Here is a 17,463-nt window from a genome sequence, read left to right on the forward strand (position 1 = left end):
ACCCATGCTTCTTTCTGCTCACACAGAGTTGACAACCATCAAAGCACTGTCTTCCAGTTTTTAAGAATTTTATATATATTCTACATATAGTACATTATGGTGCTCAGGACCCTCCAGAGAACATTTTAGTCTAGATACAGTGCAACTGGATAACTGAATGTTGACAGTATGGTTTTTACAAGAGAGGTATATTACCACTTGTTTTAAAGTACTTTACACAGAAATGATCAAATAATATTCAAGCATTTCAAGAAACACATTAATTTTTCTCAAGGCAAAAATGTTCCCTATAAAATCATGAAGATAAGACAACCTACAAAGTTTAAATATGTTGACAAGCCAACTTGATAAATGTTAAACTTTTAATTACTCAAAACAACACAACTTTTCATAAAAAAATATTTATGTAACCCGTATAAATTTCAACAAAAATGACACTTTTAACAAATGCCTCATACTCAAATATGTCTGATGTCATAACAAATGACTGGCATATCTATTACAAGGAAACTTGAGAGCAAGTCTTAACAATAGGATCATTTCTAGTGTCTGACTGGATCCGGTTCAAACGCAGATGAAAGTAAGGAATCTTGTGAGATCTGGCAATGCGAGTGTATAGCGGGTGAAGAGTGGTCAAAGACCACACACCTACGCCACTGCGTCAGTCTTTTTCTTAACCACCTGGGCGAGAGTTGTGGTCGACCTCTCTCGGCCTTTACCTGATTCATTGCCCATTTCGATTGTGTGTGTGTGTGTGTGGCTGTTATTATGGCTTCTTCTGCTCCTTCTCAGCCTCGTCAACGGGTGTGCCCCGGAACTCCAAGTTTTCCGTGTTCTCGTTTTTTGGCTTCGGCTGCGACCGACCTGCACATCACATTTAGTAGGTGCCGTTCTAATGTTTGTACATAACGAATCCTTGCATGGAATGCCGTGCATGGCCTAAAGAGTAGTGGAAGTCGTTTTATAGCAAGAGAGAGCATCGGAGGGTTTCTACTCTTCCTTCATGGGAAGGGTTTTCTTCTCCTCTTCCTGATGCTTCATCTCCTGCTGTGCACTTACCCCATAGTAGTGTTGTGCCTTTGTCCCCTTCCTTTTCTTCCATCGATTCGTCATTGGAAGTATCAGGAGGCCCTCAGGCTAATTTTTGTAATGTCACTCCTTCTTCTTCGGGAGTTAATTTGATTCCTGGAAAGGGGGGAGGTTTTTCATCGATCTCATTTATTCCTGAGTTGGAGGCGTCCAAGATGGCGGCGATTTGGAAGACGCTCGGACTAGGGAGTTCCCCGTCCTTGGAGGGGTTGCTGGTGCACTTCGTGGATGCTCGCTAACCCCCTCCTCATGCTGGACAGGCCCTCCCCCTCCTCCCGGCCTCATCTTTGTGGGTAGTTGAGGTCAGCCATCTTGTATTGCTCCGCCAGTGACTGTTGCCGCTTCTTCAAGTCAGAGGAAACCCATTGCGTCAGCCCCGCTAATGACATCAAAGGATCAGTCATTTTGTATTCCTCCGCCAGTGGCTTCTGCTTCCTGTTCGGACCGAGGGGAAGCCGTGATGTCACTTCCATCGTTGATGTCACTCCCACTCGTCTCCTCTGCACTGCCTGTCTCAGCTGTGACATCATCTCTGCCGCCCAGTTCGCTGCATCTCCCTTCCATGCCAACAGAGCCTTCTCTTGCTGATCCATCTGAGGCTTTATGCCAGGTGGTTCTGAAAAGGTTGGACTCTGTTTTGGATGATAAGTTGGCTGCCATGTCGGCTGGGAGGACTGGAAGGAAACACGATGCATCGTCCCCGCCTCCTGCGAAGAGACCATGTAAGGAACCAGTGCTGTCTTTTTCTCCTTCTTCCCCCTCTACGCCACGTCAGCGTATCAAGCATTGGAAGGCTATGGACTTTGCTCTTTCTTCACCTATGAGGGAGGAACAACGCGGATGTGTTCTCGAGAGTGTTGGTGTTTCGGAGTGTGTTAGTGTATCTTCCCTTGTGCAATCTGTAGTGGCTGCTTCGTCCTCTGCATCAAATCACAAGCATGTTGCAACCTCCCCCGTCCATGGACATGATGCAAGCGCTCCCACTTCTTCTCCAGGGCCTATTCATTGCCGTAAGGATCTCAAGGTGTCTGTCAAGAGGTTGAAGGTTGTGACTGCAGAGTTGGTGCAGCAGGAGTGTTTGCCTGTCACCCTGGTGCTTCCAGGAGTTTGACTCTGGGGGATTCTCCTTCAATCTCGAGTGTTCAGGATTCCTCTCCAACTCACATTCGCACGTCTGCCACAACCATGACTGTTCGCGGACATGTTAAAGAGTCATCTGTTGGAAGAGTGCGTAGTGATATTCCTAGTGTTGTAGTTGGTTCGTTGTGGGAGTCAGCGCATGGACCCAGCCCAGACAGGTTAGTTCGTGTTTTGGGCTGTTTGGCTGCTGATCCTTCCGTTAATTTTAATGAGGAAGGCGCCGTACAGGAGTCCACACACCCTTCTCGTCGTCGGTCTCCGTTGCTGGAGCAGGAAGAGGGAGACACACAAGAGTTTTTGTCTTCCTTTTCAGAAGTTGTCGATCTCATTCGTGGGTTCAACAATTTGGAAAGTAGGACTCAGGCTTAGTTGTCTTACACTCCTTCCTGCTTGGAAGCCTTGCTAGGAGCTACACAGGATCCCATATCATCTTTTCAGCTTCCCTTGTCGGGGCACGTCCAGTCAGTTTTAAGTAAGGTTAACGCCTCTGTTTCAGACCGGGACAATTCGCTTTGCTCTAGGGGGCTTTGCCAAGCTACTACCCCCAACTCTCACGAGACATAGGAAGTACTATGCTACAAACTGCGTTTTTTATGTTGCATCATCTTAACCCGGACGTCATTCGCCTGAAGCCGGGATTGACTTTGGAGCAGGTGAGGTCGGTGGCTCTGTCCTTGTCTCCACAGGATGCCTCAGCGTTGGAATCTACAGCAGCCTCCATGTTGCAGACGGTTTCTTGGCTGGACTTCTGGTCTATGGTCATTGCCAAGATAGCTTCTGACAGGTCCCCAGAAGGGTTGGTGAGTGCTTATTTTGCTTGCCAGTTTGTTGCAGTCTGGAGGCAAGGCATTTTCGTATATGGTTCACCTCATTGTAAATTTTTGGGTTAACCATCTCCTGATTAGAAGAGATGTGGCTTTACCTAGGATGGAGAGATCAGTTGACCTGGAGTCCTTGCTGGTACTGAGAAATGGGGATCTGTTGCAGTCCCAGTTTTTGTTCCCTTGGGCCAAGCTGGAAGATGCGATAGACCGGCGCCGGGCTGACACCAAAGACAGAGTGGTGCACCAGGCCATGTCTAAGTCAGTCTCTCGTCCTTAGAGACGTCTGGTTCCTCCTCCTCCCCCTGTCCAGCAGCAGTCAAGAAGATCGTCGCCTGGTAGGCCGTTGAGGAGTTCGATTTCAGTGGGGCCTTCCCGTTCGTCTGAGCCTAGATCAGAGGACCAATGTCCCTTTCGCTCTCGTTCCTTTAAGCCAAAAAGGGGTCCAAGGGGCAGAGGCAAAGGAGGCCTTTGGTAGGTTAGGCACCTCTCCCTCTCCTGCGCCATGGGTGGGGGGATGCCTGGCGGGCCATTGGGCCAAGTGGCAGAGTTATGGGGCGGAGAAGTGGGTGGTAGATGTCCTTCAGGTGGGGTACCTACTGCCATTCGACTTCTCTCCTCCTCTGTCAGACAAGCCGCAACTCATGAAGGCATATCCTACAGATTCTCTGAAGTTCTTGGCTCTTCGGGAGGAAGTCCAGAAGATGCTGGACAAGGATGCGATAGAGGAAGTGGTGCGTCCATCTTCTTAGTGCCCAAGGCGTTGGGAAGTTGGAGACCTGTGGTCGACTTATCCACCTTGAATCGCTTCATCAGGAAGACATGGTTCAAGATGGAGACCTGGCGTTCAGTGTTGGCAGCTGTGAGGGAAGGCTACTTCATGCTGTCGGTAGACTTAAGGGACACATACTTCCAGATCCCTATTCATCCTATGTCCAGGAAGTTCCTTCGCTTCTCTCTCGGGGACAAGGTCTTTGAGTTCACAGTCCTATGCTTTGGGCTGACAACAGCCCCTCAAGTGTTCACAAGGGTCTTCTCTCTCGTATCAAGTTGGGCCCATGCTCAGGGGATCCGTTTGCTGAGGTACTTCGACGATTGGTTGGTCTTGGCAGTTTCCAGGGAAAAGCTGCTGCAGGATAGGGATCGTCTACTTCGGTTCTGTCTAGAACTGGGCATCGTAGTCAGGAAAAGTCAAACGTTGTACCCGGTCAAAGGATTCTCTACCTGGGAATGGTCATCGATATTACAGTTGCAAGAGTTTTTCCGTTGGATCAGAGATTGGAAGTTGCAAGTGGTGGTGCTCAACTTTCTGTCGGAACCACATCAATCAGCATCTTCATCTTTGGTCTCTGCAATGGAGACTGGGGGAATTGTGGTCTCCGGCGGGGACTCACCCGTTAAAGGTTCCTCTCTGGAAATGAGAGAAGACCTTCAATTGGTGGTTGGACGACTGGAATCTTTTGAAGGGTGTCCCTCTGCGTTCTCTTCCACCAGACATCCTTCTGCTCTCCAACATCTCCCTCGCAGTTTGAGGGGCTCATTTAGGCGGCCTCATTGCATCAGGTGTTTGGAGTTTGGAGGACAAACAGTAACATATCAACGTCTTGGAGTTGAAGGCAGCCTTCCTGGATCTGAAGGAGTTTTGGGAGAAGGTAGAGGGCCATTCTGTCGTTCTCATGTCGGACAACACCACGGTGGTCGCCTATGTTAACAAGCAGGGGGCCTGGTTTCTCTTCAACTTCACACCTTGACCGTCGAGGTTCACCAGTGGGTGGTCAGCAATTCGGTAAAGCTCTCAGTCAGGTATATCCCAGGCAAACGGAATGTGGTCACAGACAAACTCGGTCGTCAGGATCAGATCCTAGGCACAGAGTGGTCCCTTCATCATGTGGTAGCGGACAAACTTCCAGGTTTGGGGGAGACCCATGCTGGACCTTTTTGCGACTCAGTTCAACAGGAAGCTGGAAATATTCTGTTCAGTGGTTCCAGATCCTTTAGTGTCAGCAGAGGACACATTCCACCATCCCTGGGACAACCTGGAGGTGTATGCCTTCCCTCCGTTTTGTTTGATCTGTCAAGTTCTGAACATGCTGATGAGTTCACAGGGTCTCAGGATGACTTTGGTAGCCCCTCTGAGGCCTCAGGCAGAATGGTTTCCAGATCTGCTGTCGTTGTTGTCAGATGCTCTGAGGGAAATTCCCCCTTGGCGGCATCTCCGGTGTCAGCCCCATGCGGAAAGGTTCCACCAGTCAGTAGAATCCTTGTCTCTTCATGGTTGGTGGCTATCAAGTATCTCCTCCGAGCAAGAGGCTTTTCTCAGAGAACAGCAAGGCATATGTCCAGCAGTATCAGAAAGTCAACCTCTGCGGCTTACCAAGGCAAAAGGGTGATCTACTGTGATTGGTGTCGTAAATGGGTTTTTTCTCCACTCGCAACCTCTAGTGAATAGCAGACTTTTTAACATTCCTCAGAGACGAGAAACGTTTGTCCGTTTCTGCCATTAGAGGCTACAGGGGGGCCCTGAGTTTGGTGGTACGTCTTAAAGGTATCGACATCTCCTCGTCCTAGGAACTTTCCTTACTAGTGCAGGGGTTTGAGCAATCGAGTTTTCCTGGGGAGCTCAAGCTTCTGACGTGGGATGTTTCCCTGGTTCTCCATCTGAGCCTTTGCGTTGCTCATCTGACAGGAACTTGACACTCAAGACAGTTTTCCTTCTGGCCTTGGCATCTTCCAAGAGGGTAGGAGAGCTCCACGGTCTGAGCTATGATGTGAAGCACACCAGGGGTTGGGGGTTGGTATCCTTCGAATTTGTCCCGGAATTCGTGGCCAAGACCCAAAATCCCTCTATGCACGATGACAGGTTCACTTCATTTCCATTCCATCACTGAATGACTTTGTGGGTGGTGATGCTCAAGAGCTTTTGTTTTGCCCTGTCTGGGCCCTGCATTGCTATCTTAAAAGGACACGGCACCTTAGACCAGGCTGCTGCAGACTTTTGTTAGCACAGGACGTACTAAGAAAGAGGTGTCTAAGAATACTATCTCTTTTTGGATACGGGAAGCCATCAGACAGGCATACTTGGCTCTTGATGATTCTGCCACCACGTCTGTGCAGGCTAGAGCGCATGACGTTAGGGGTATTGGTCCCTCTCTGGCTTTCAAAAAGAACTTGGCTGTACATAGAGTGCTGAGCGCTGGTACTTGGTTACGCCAATCCATGTTCTCCTCTTTCTATCTTAGGATGTTGCCCACTGATCTATGGTCACGCTTTCCTTGGGTCCTGTGGTGGCTGCCCAACAGGTTGTGTAACTCATAGCTGTCCTTAACAGGCCACTTTTGTATCTTACTTAAGATGATTGTGTGGATGAGAGAACGAGTGAGTGTCTTGTACCTTTCCTTCTTCCTTCGGGCGGGTTAAGGAATAGACACATCATTCGCTGGACTGGTCTGATACGGGTGAGTAAGGTAGTCATACTGATAGTGTAGTCGCTAAATATACTAATATCAAACCCTCTACTCGGTAGCATATACTCCACTCCTTGGCAAGGAGGAGTTAGGAGAGGTAACAAACCCTGGTGTATTGGTTTGTTATTGGACAGTCAAAGTTTTTCTTTGGTTCCCTATAGTACAATGATTCTCCCATATATCATTGTACGCCACTCAGGGTCTGAGTGGTTAGATATCAATCTATCTAGCTTCTCAACGAGCTTAAGTCCCTCTCCAGAAGTCATTCCTTCTGGAGCTGGACTGGTGGGTAGGCCCCCAGCCGGTTTAGGATGTCTTGTACAAGTATGATCGCCCCTCTGTTTATTAAGATACCCTGAGTTGGGAAAGACTGACACGGTGGCATAGGTGCGTGGTCTTTGACCACTCTTCACCCGATATATGCACTAGTTGCCATATCTCACAAGATTCCTTGCTTTCATCTGCGTTTTAACCAGATCTAGCTAGGCGCTAGAAATTATCCTATTGATAAGACCTCAGGTTTGTAGCTGTAAAAATTACAAATTGTTTTAGAAAATTTGTCATTTTTTAACAAAGATTTTATACAGAAAGGCTTCAAAACTTAAAATAAATTAAACATAAACACTTTTGCAGGGTTTTGTTGTTTCTGGAGGATTCGCAAATGTTCGTGCTATTGTGAAGAACTTGCGTATGATAATTAGTTAGGTTGCAATGAAAAGTTTGAGCTATTGTGAATTCACGCAACTCAAATAGCAGAGTTTGGGGTATTACTGTATTTGCAATTCACCTCATAATGGGTCTATTTTAATCTATTTACAACAAAATTTCCTATAGTTCTATCAAAACTGTATGAAAATTAGATGTAAATGTTGATCTGCAATATCCATGAACTATATCAAAATATAGGTTTATTTAGGAAACCTTCCATAATATGATTAAATATTTAAAGAAACACCATACCAAATAGTTTTGTAAGGAAGATTAACATTATCTAAACATAATATCATTTAAAGATATATTTTTTAATTAGTTTTTCTTTGCAACTATTATAGATTATACTCACTGCTTACTACAAAAAAAAACTAGTTAGGGAGGTTGAATTTATTCAAGTTTAGCATTAAATACGTGTAGGTTTCCAATTAGAATTTTAATTGTCACCACAGCAACTAAGAAACCCAAGCAAGGCCACCTCAGTAATCCCATTCAAAACCTTCATCGCTTTCAACAAACATGGCAGCTATCATCAAGCATTTTGACTATATCCTATATGCACAATATTCATGCAAAACTATTTCAACTACTGAAGTCTCAACAGTATTTTGACATGTTAGAAGCCATTACCCTTTATATTTTTGACCATATTTTTTCCGGAACCTTTTGTTTAATTAAAAAAGATTTCATGTCACTGCAGTATAAATCAAACATTTCACAGTGAGTATAATTGTCTTTCATATGGCTAAAATGAAAGAAAAAATAATTTGCATGGGTATTTGTAAACTTCTACCTGATAAAACAAGAGGAAATTTATTAATTTATTAGAATTTAGTATAGTTCACTAATTTACCCTCAATCTACACCTGAGATTGTTAGTACAGACAACTAGGTTACAATAAACTATAAAAAAATCAAAGTTGACAACCCACCTTCTGTGATACAGTTCCAGCAATTATTTGACTCCGGCTAGGCTAGAAATGCATACAAAATAGAAGGCTAAAAAATGGGGTACATGCTTAAAAGGATGCAGAAAATGTGATGTTTACATAAAAATATGAAGACTTCATATTAAAATACTTTCTTATGTGATTCAGCTGCTTTTGCTAATTTAGATATCTTCTTTCCCAAATAAGTGAAACAATGCTATCAATAACATGCTAATACATACAACTGATTTAGACAGATTTCTCATTCAAAATGACATAAGTGGAGTTTGAAGAGAGTATGAATACTACTGGTAGGTTAATAATTCAAAAAGAAAATTCAAACTGACTACCTGCACAATGAAAACTACAATCTGCCAACCTTATTCCAATAAATTCTAAATGAAGTTCAGTTTGTAGTAGACCAAGACTTTTTCACTGAGATGAAATATGAACGTTTTTCTTTAAATATAACACAATAATTGAAATTTACTACCTACTTGGATATAGTACATACTACTAAGCAAGTAAGTGATACAGTACTGTAAATAGGAGAAAGCTACATTATGCTATATTTGAACAAGACTGAGTACTCCATAAAATGGTTACTTGATGTGGAGAAGGAATACCACAATTGCATGCAACATTTGAGGATAACTGTCACACAGATTTCCATTACCAGTAGCTAAAGATTTCAAAGAAAAAATGCGAACAAAATTATAGTATTATATGCAAATGGCTTTAATTTGAACCCCCTTGAATAAACATGGGTTACTAATTAACCAAATTTAATTTATGTAGTGCAGTAGATGGAGAAGCTTCAAAGATTTGATTTACATGAATTTGTTTTGGTGTACACAACATTGCCTTGCTTATGCTCAGCATTTCTGTCCTTTGAAAGAACACTGACAAAGAATTTACATAAAAAGAAAGCTCTTAAGATTTCAAGTAGGTAAGGACTAGTCAATAAAAAGTGGGTTACTCCCACTGCCTCATGTGGCTTATGCTAGTTTAGCTTTGCTCTCCAATATATGCTTCATCTAATTGGTGGGGATGGAGAAAGTGCCCTTACAAAAAGTTTTACCTATTTACAAATTATAGAGACAAATATATAGTTTGACCTCAGTAATCTGCTGCTCTCAATCCATACAATGTGGTTTACACAGTTATCACTCTGTACTCATATGCCATCCAATACATAGCTGATGTGGAAGAGAGTCAGAGACCTTGCTTGACCCTAGTGACGCATTTAGTCTTTCTTCCAACTCAGGATAAGACATACATAAGAGGTGTGGCTAGAGGTGGGCAGTCAATGTTAAGACATCAGGTTTGTTGGCATTAAAAGTATCTATCTATCAAAGTGCCGTGTCTTGGACGTTGGCGGTCATTTGCCTCCACCTCTCTCAATCTCTAACTGCTTGTATTGATTGATTTACAGTGTAACCGTCAGGGTTAACATTAGGATGTACAATCATCATAGTTGATGTGGTCATCAGACTTGGGCTTAAACAATCTATTCAAGCAATCCTTTGCTCCACAAATCCTCACTGTCCTTTTAGATGGTGACACTGTCAATAACGACTACGTATTTAACCCTTAAACACCGAGCCGGTATTTCCGAAAGTGTCTCCTGTATGCCGGCGGCGTTCGCGAGTGAGCACCGAAGCAGAAAATTTTTTTTTTTTAAATCACAGCACACTTAATTTTCAAGATTAAGAGTTCATTTTTTGGCTCCTTGTTTTGTTATTGCCTGACGTTTAGTATGCAACCATCAGAAATGAACAAAAATATCATTATCATATATAAATAATGGAATATATGACAGCGCAAAAAAAAATTTCATATATACGTAATTGTATACAAATCGCACTGTGAGCAAAACGGTTAAAGCTAATGAGTTCATTTTTTTTTTTTGTATTGTAAACTAAATTGCAATGATTTTGGTATATAACAAATTGTAAAACGATCAAAGCAACACAGACAAAATATTATCACAATATGATGCATGAATTCGTAACGAGCGGACGTAAAAAAGTTGTTTTTAAAAATTCACCATAAATCTAAATATTGTGCTAGAGACTTCCCGTTTGTTACAAAATGAGGGTAATTGATTGAATATTACTAGACTGTAATTGTTGTAGCTTACAATTGCAGTTTTTGATCATTTCGGTTGAGTTAAAGTTGACCGAAGGTCAAAATTTTTCTATTTATTGTTTTTATATGAAAATATTTCAAAACTGATAAAAGCTACAACCTTCAATTATTTTTTGTTGTATTCTACGTGAAATTGCACACATTTTCATATATAAAACTTTATGTAATGGCTAATATAAAATGGTGCAAACATTACGACAATCGGACAAAAAAATTTATGCTTTTTTCGGAAGTTACCGCACAGACGCAGGGAAAAAGTTTTTTCATAAATTCACCATAAATCGAAATAGTGTGCTAGAGACTTCCAATTTGTTGCAAAATAAAGGTAAATGATTCAATATTACTAAAAAGTAATAGTTTTAGCTTACAATTGCATTTTTTTACCATCTCGGTCGAGTCAAAGTTGACCGAAGGTTGAAATTTTGGCACTTATCGTTATTTATATGAAAATATTTCAAAACTGATAAAAGCTACAACCATGGGTTGTTTTTTGTTGTATTCTGCATGAAACTGGGCAAATTTTCATATATAAAACTTTATGTAACGGCTAATTTAAAATGGTGCAAACATTACAACAATCGGATGAAAAAATTTCTGATTTTTTTCGGAAGAGTTACTGCGCGAATGTAAGGAAAATGTTTTTTTTTCAAAAATTCACCATAAATCAAAATATTGTGCTAGAGACTTCTAGTTTGTTGCAAAATAAAGGTAAATAATTGAATATTACTAGAATGTAAGAGTTTTAGCTTACAATTGCGTTTTTCGACCATTTCGGTTGAGTCAAAGTTGACCAAAGGTTGATATTTTGGCACTTATCGTCATTTATATGAAAAAATTTCAAAACTGATAAAAGCTACAACCATGGGTTGTTTTTCGTTGTATTTTACATGAAATTGCACACATTTTCATATATAAAACTTTATTTAACAGCTAATATAAAACTCTGCAAACATTACAACAATCGGACAAAAAAATTCTAACTTTTTCGGCAGTTACCGTGCAGAAGTAAGAAAATTTTTTTTTCTAAAATTCACCATAAATCGAAATATTGTGCTAGAGACTTTCAATTTGTTGCAAAATGAAGGTAAATGATTGAGCATTACTAGAATGTAAGAGTTTTAGCTTACACTTGCTGTTTTCGACCATTTTGGTTGAGTCAAAGTTGATTGAAGGCTGAATTTTTAGCACTTATCGTTATTTATATGAAAATATTTCAAAACTGATAAAAGCTACCACCATGGGTTGTTTTTTGTTGTATTTTAATTAAAATTGCACACATTTCCATACATAAATCTTTATGTAACGGCTAATATAAAATTGTGCAAACATTACAACAATCGGACGAAAAAATGTCTGATTTTTTCGGAAGAGTTACAGCGCAGACTAAGGAAAAAGTTTTTTTCATAAATTCACCATAAATCGAAATATTGTGCTAGAGACTTCCAATTTGTTGTAAAATGCAGGTAAATGATTGAATATTACTAGAATATAAGAGTTTTAGCTTACAATTGCGTTTTTTGACCATTTCGGTAGAGTCAAAGTTGACAGAAAGTTGAAATTTTGGCACTTATCGTTATTTATATGAAAATATTTCAAAACTGATAAAAGCTACAACCATGAGTTGTTTTTAGTTGTATTCTACATGAAATTGCGCACATTTTCATATATAAAACTCTATGTAACAGCTAATATAAAATGGTGCAAAAATTATGTCAACGTGACAAAATAATTTCTGAGATGTGTCGCTGATGCGTTTTAGTGCGAGAAGAAAGAAATTCGCGCTTGCGCGCCTGGGTAACGATTGTAAACAAAACATCAGCTTGATCTGTGACCTCCCAGCATCCCCAAGGCGTGTGATTCAAAAGTTTTTGCCTATTAGGCCTAAAACTATTTTTCTGCAAATTTTTAAAAAAACTTTTTTTGTCGATGTTTCGTACGTCAGTTCGGCACCCAACAGACAATTTTTGTTGACGTTTAATACGTCCAATCGGCGTTAAAGGGTTAATACATCCAATCGGCGTTAAAGGGTTAATACGTCCAATCGGTGTTTAAGGGTTAACAACAGGCCATACCTTATTGGTGTTAAATTCCTTACAATGCTTTGAAAAGAGAACCTTTCACAATGTAAGTAAAGAATAACTGGAAATCACAAAATAACTCAAGTTACCTGCAAGCGATAAGGTAGGAAAAAGACAGCTTACTAACCCAACCAGGTATAACCCTTGGAGGAATAATGAGAGGAGACGCCTTGCTGCGGGATAAGTGAAGCCACTCAGGTCGCTGGCCGCCATATTGGGACTGGCAACTGAATCCCTGGGTCGACCGTAGGTACGCGACCTTGCGATGACCAAGGTGTAATACTTTTTATTTTTTATACGCTATGTTATTTTAATTCGTTCTTTTAGTTTTCTTGTGTGCGTACTCTTCTGCTAACGGTACGCATAATTTCGTACTCCATTTTATCCGCAGACAGTTAACACGTTTACAGAAACTATAATGCCTTGATGAAAAAATAAGTGAATTTGAGGGAAGTGAAGCTACTATTAAATTCATTATGGTATTCAACACCTTATTTGACATATCAAATTCTCGAAATCTAAATACCAAAGGAATTCAAAGACCAATTCAGAAGAATAATGCAAGTGATATTAAAGATTTTCTAATAAAAGCAGAAACATATATCAGATCTTTGAGACTTCAGGATGGTAAAGACAACTTAAAATAAGATCGAAAAACTGGTTTAATTGGCTTTCTCTATTGCATACGAAGTCTTCAGATTCTGTACGAAACCTGTATTGCATCAGATGGTGGGCCTTTACAATTTTTGATGACCTACAAATTCAGTTAGGATCATATTGAACTATTCTTTGGTCAAGTAAGAAGTATGGGAGGCCATAATATTAATCCAAAAGCGAGATAATTCTCTGCTGCTTACAAAAGGCTACTTGTACATAATGACTTAATGCCATCAGAGTCGGTGCCCATATTAACTGCTTCAAGCAGCATAAAAGAGCAGGTTGCAATAAGGAATATAAATGCTTTTGTTTCAATACATCGAGTTTTAGAAGTTCTAGAAGCATATTCAGATGGCAAGGAAGATGATTATGATTATATTCCAAACCATTAACACTTGTCAAAATGTTCAAATAAATTAGTAGCTTATTTTGCAGGCTTTGTTGTTTTTAAATTAAAAAAAAAGTCTTTACAGTGGTCTGCATTGATGCATTAACGTTAACAGACGCTAATTTTCGTCACACCCTCATCAAATTAAAAACCAAAGGAAAATTGGTGTATCCATCAAATGATGTTATTGATATATGCAATACTTGCGGAAAAAATATGAGGGAAATGTTGTCCTGCAACAAAATACTGGGGAGAGTTAGCTTCCATAAATTAGTTAGTTCAGTATTGGCAGCTTACGAGGCAAAACAATATTTTCAGAGTTCGATTATCATATGTATGATACTCAACCATTGGACCTTCACTTGCACTTATTGATTAAAACAATAACTGAAAAATATTTGCAAGTGAGATATAATTATGCTGGTAAGCGGATTACTGCTAAACTTCAATCGCAGGTCGCAGGAAAGAGTCGCCAGATATATACTAAGTTAATTAATTTTAGCGGTCAATAACTCCTAATAGCAGGCGATAACAAACAGGAAGGACTAAGGAATTAGCAGACATAAAGAGAATAGCTTTAAATTTGTGCCAGTAATAGGTTATATGTATATAAGATTATGAAAAATTTGTATTGTATATCTGAGTAATAAAGTAAGGTATTATGTATGATAAAATAATTAACTATGTTCTTTAAAAGAATGATAAAATGTCTAGCACTTTTCGCCTCCATTTATGCCATAAAAAGACGCATTATGAAAATAAAAGATGGGAAAAGTAACTGAAGCGTTTCTGTTAATCCTTATGGTGGGGTCTCTCTTTTGCCAGTCCTAGGCGTGGCTGCCACGCGGTAAACTGGCTTCACTTTACTGAACGGTCTGACCAATGCGGGGCGTCTCCTCCCATTATTCCTCCAAGGTATAACCATTCTTTTCTCTGCATCAGTCAAGTTATAGCTATGAATGTTTGGTAAGTTTCATAAAAATAATGAAAATTGATTATAAAAACTTTAACATTATCATACTGATGGACATATACAGGGCCAAATTCCCAGACATGTCAACTACTAGGTGTCCTGAATGGTAAACGGGGGGCATAATTAGAAAAATATACTCCAAGTGCAATCTCCTAATGAAGCAGAAAACTTAAAACACTACACAATTCTTTATAACATGACAGTGTTGAACAACCGTGAGATGAACATGTAAATAAATATAAAACAACACAAAATCTTACTATCTACGTTAGAATACAAACGACAAAAAATAATGATGAAGAAAAAATAATAATGAAAAAAAAATAAATTAGGAAAAAATCACTTTGACGATGGGGGATTGCATATAAATATAAAGAAATAGCACTGATAAGAAATACCACCACTTCACAATCATAACATAAACTTTAGACAAGAGGATATATTCCTCTGGGTGGTTCTCACTTGTCTAGAATCATAAGGGCTTCTCTCATATAGATACTAGTTAGTGTACTCTTTTTAAAAACAAGTAATAACTCATGATAAACCAGTGGTTTGTGCTTCCATACCAATATTGTAAAAACACAACTCTCATTTGCAGGATTACGTACAAGATTCTGGACATAACTTAACTATATACATTATGCATCACAATTTTTTAGACATTACAATTACAGCATTACATGTTATTATACTTAGGTATGCACATAAATTTGCATTTCATGAAATAAAAAATAATTTGACACTCATCATCTATGATTCCATTATACGTAATTCAATACTTTCTCACCTTCAAACCTGAGCTTTTTTTATTTTTTTACCAGACTCCGACATGAGAGATTCTTAGGTACTTTAAGATAAATTTTGAATTTGTATTTTTCTAGGTATATAAAGCAGAGCCTTTCATATAAGTGTCTTTCTTGCAAGCTGGAACAAGTTGAAAACTTGGTAACATGGTTGTTAACAGGTGGGGTTAGGGTGAGCAGCAGAGTATGTGTATTTTCATCACTTCTGTCGCTTTCACTTTTCCTATGGCCACAGAGATTAAGCAGGTTGGTAGAGATGGGATTAAACATAAAAGGCTCTGGCTAGTATACCTATGAAAATACAAATGATTACAAGTTTTTTATTTGTTCCTAAGGGAAAACAAATTATCACCTTTTATATAGGAAGCTTACTCCTCAGCTGAGAGGTCAGTTCACTTCAACTGAATCGTGTTGAGAACCACCATGGAACTGCCACAACCCTTGCCTTGCAAGCAGGGGAAGTTATGACTCATGTAGCCTCCTACCAGTCTGAGTGTTTACACAACCTGTTGGACACCCACTAAAGGTCTCAAAGAAGAGCAGTTGGGACTTGCCAGTGACATCCCTTGGGTATGAGCAGTATGGAATCTAATAAATCAATCATCCACCCTCACACCTGGAAATCCAAAACATTCAACTGAATAGTAAAGGATGGACGAATACCCTTGAATTTGAGATTCCTCTGGCGGGAAGGGAAATATCTCCTCCTCAGAGGTGATGACAATATGAGCACCAAATGAAGCCAAAGGAAAGAGTTCCTTGACTACTCTTTCCAGTGTTACTTGGTACTAAATAAAGAATAACCATGAGCCAGCAAAGCTGTAACTCATCTGGATCTCCACATAGATTCAGAGGGAAGAACTGAGAAAATTCAAACTCTTGTCAAAAGAGATGAGTCCTGAACTACCATTCCCATAGAGGAGGGTTGAAATACAAAAGACCAAAAGACTTCCCCAACTATATGCAAATGTAAAGACTTTGTCCCATTGTGGAATATTGTCTTCAAAAATGTTCTTATAAGGCTTAAAGCACTAAGAAATAAAGTCACTTGTGTCCGAAGTTCCCAAGAGATGGAGACTGTATTACAAAAAGTATACATAACTCCACTGAAGAGGGCAAGTCTAATCCAATCACATAAAAGACTGTAAAGGAAAACAATAGACTATGTCAAACACTGAAAGGGACCTGGCTCAGCTAAGGTTAATGGGAGTTTGCAATATGTTGAAACAGCTCTGAGCAGAAATCCTATACGTGTACTATGATACTAATCACAGTAGATGTACCTCTGCTTGATGTACATCTGTTGAAATCTTAAAAGGTACAAGATACAATGCTAAATTCTTGCTATACTGTAAGAAAACTCATACTTTCTGAGCTGCTGGAATTTCTAGCATAAAGAATCAAGAAGTGTACCACATAATGGAATACGTGAAAAAGTGGCTGACAAGGAAACCAGAGAACCAGAGCTAGGAAACCCCACTGCCAACTCACCCCGGAAATGATAGAAATACCAGGGGCCGAGAGTAAGGTTTCTATTGCCAAAGAATGTGAAAGCGTTCTATTGCTCACTTTACAAAAGCAAAGTGGTAAGGAGCAATCTGAAATGGCACTTCTGTGCCACATCAGACACAGAACCAAATGTGGTAACTTCATACAATTAAATGAGATACCACGTGGCAACATAAAACCTAAAAACACCTGCAAAAGCCAAGAAGGATGTTCCTGTCATGGCAGGAATTGCACCTTTACTGCAATACAATCACTAACACAAGAGGCTGTGCATCGAGCAATCCCTGCTACAAAGTGTCAGTAATCTTAAAGAAAGACCACTTAGGACTGCCAGGAAGGAGAACACAACCAATGACTCCGCCAATAGTGCCAAAGGAGTCACTCCCACCACCTTCAGTACCAATACCTCCTCTGGTGTGAAAGTAGCAGGAAGGAAATTTGCACAACCTGCTGGAGACAAAGGCACTTCCTGTCCCATACATCAGAATGCTAACCTAAACACTAAGCACTAACGGTGAAGAATTTAGGCCCAGGAAGGTCCCCTAGAGCATACCTAAAGGCTAAATCCCTAAATAAGACTGAGGACCAGAATTAAGTCATAGTCCCATTCCTCAGAGTTTTGCTCTCAGTGAGCACAAAAATCTGAAAACTCCTGTTCCAGTGCTGATTGCAAGAGATCTGGAAAAGTGGAACTATTACCGAACCAAATGAAGCTCTTGTCTGAGAAGTACAAACTGCAGTGGAGTCACT

The 17,463-nt window shown here is 40.1% G+C and overlaps 1 protein-coding gene across 5 annotated transcripts in view; it reads right to left on the reverse strand.

The window, feature by feature from the left end:
• Nucleotides 1-17,463, reverse strand: part of LOC135217257 (phosphorylase b kinase gamma catalytic chain, skeletal muscle/heart isoform-like) — a 294,050-nt gene that overhangs the window by 19,853 nt on the left and 256,734 nt on the right. For 4 of the 5 annotated variants that reach the window (XM_064252989.1, XM_064252987.1, XM_064252988.1 and 1 more), the window contains one exon: nt 8,158-8,199. The exons of the other annotated variant lie outside the window; for it this stretch is intronic. In XM_064252989.1, the coding sequence (XP_064109059.1) occupies nt 8,158-8,199 (42 nt within the window). The remainder of the gene's footprint in view (nt 1-8,157; nt 8,200-17,463) is intronic. 5 annotated transcript variants of the gene reach the window in all.

This window comes from Macrobrachium nipponense, chromosome 7 (genome assembly GCF_015104395.2).
Source record: "Macrobrachium nipponense isolate FS-2020 chromosome 7, ASM1510439v2, whole genome shotgun sequence".
Classification (NCBI taxonomy): domain Eukaryota; kingdom Metazoa; phylum Arthropoda; class Malacostraca; order Decapoda; family Palaemonidae; genus Macrobrachium; species Macrobrachium nipponense.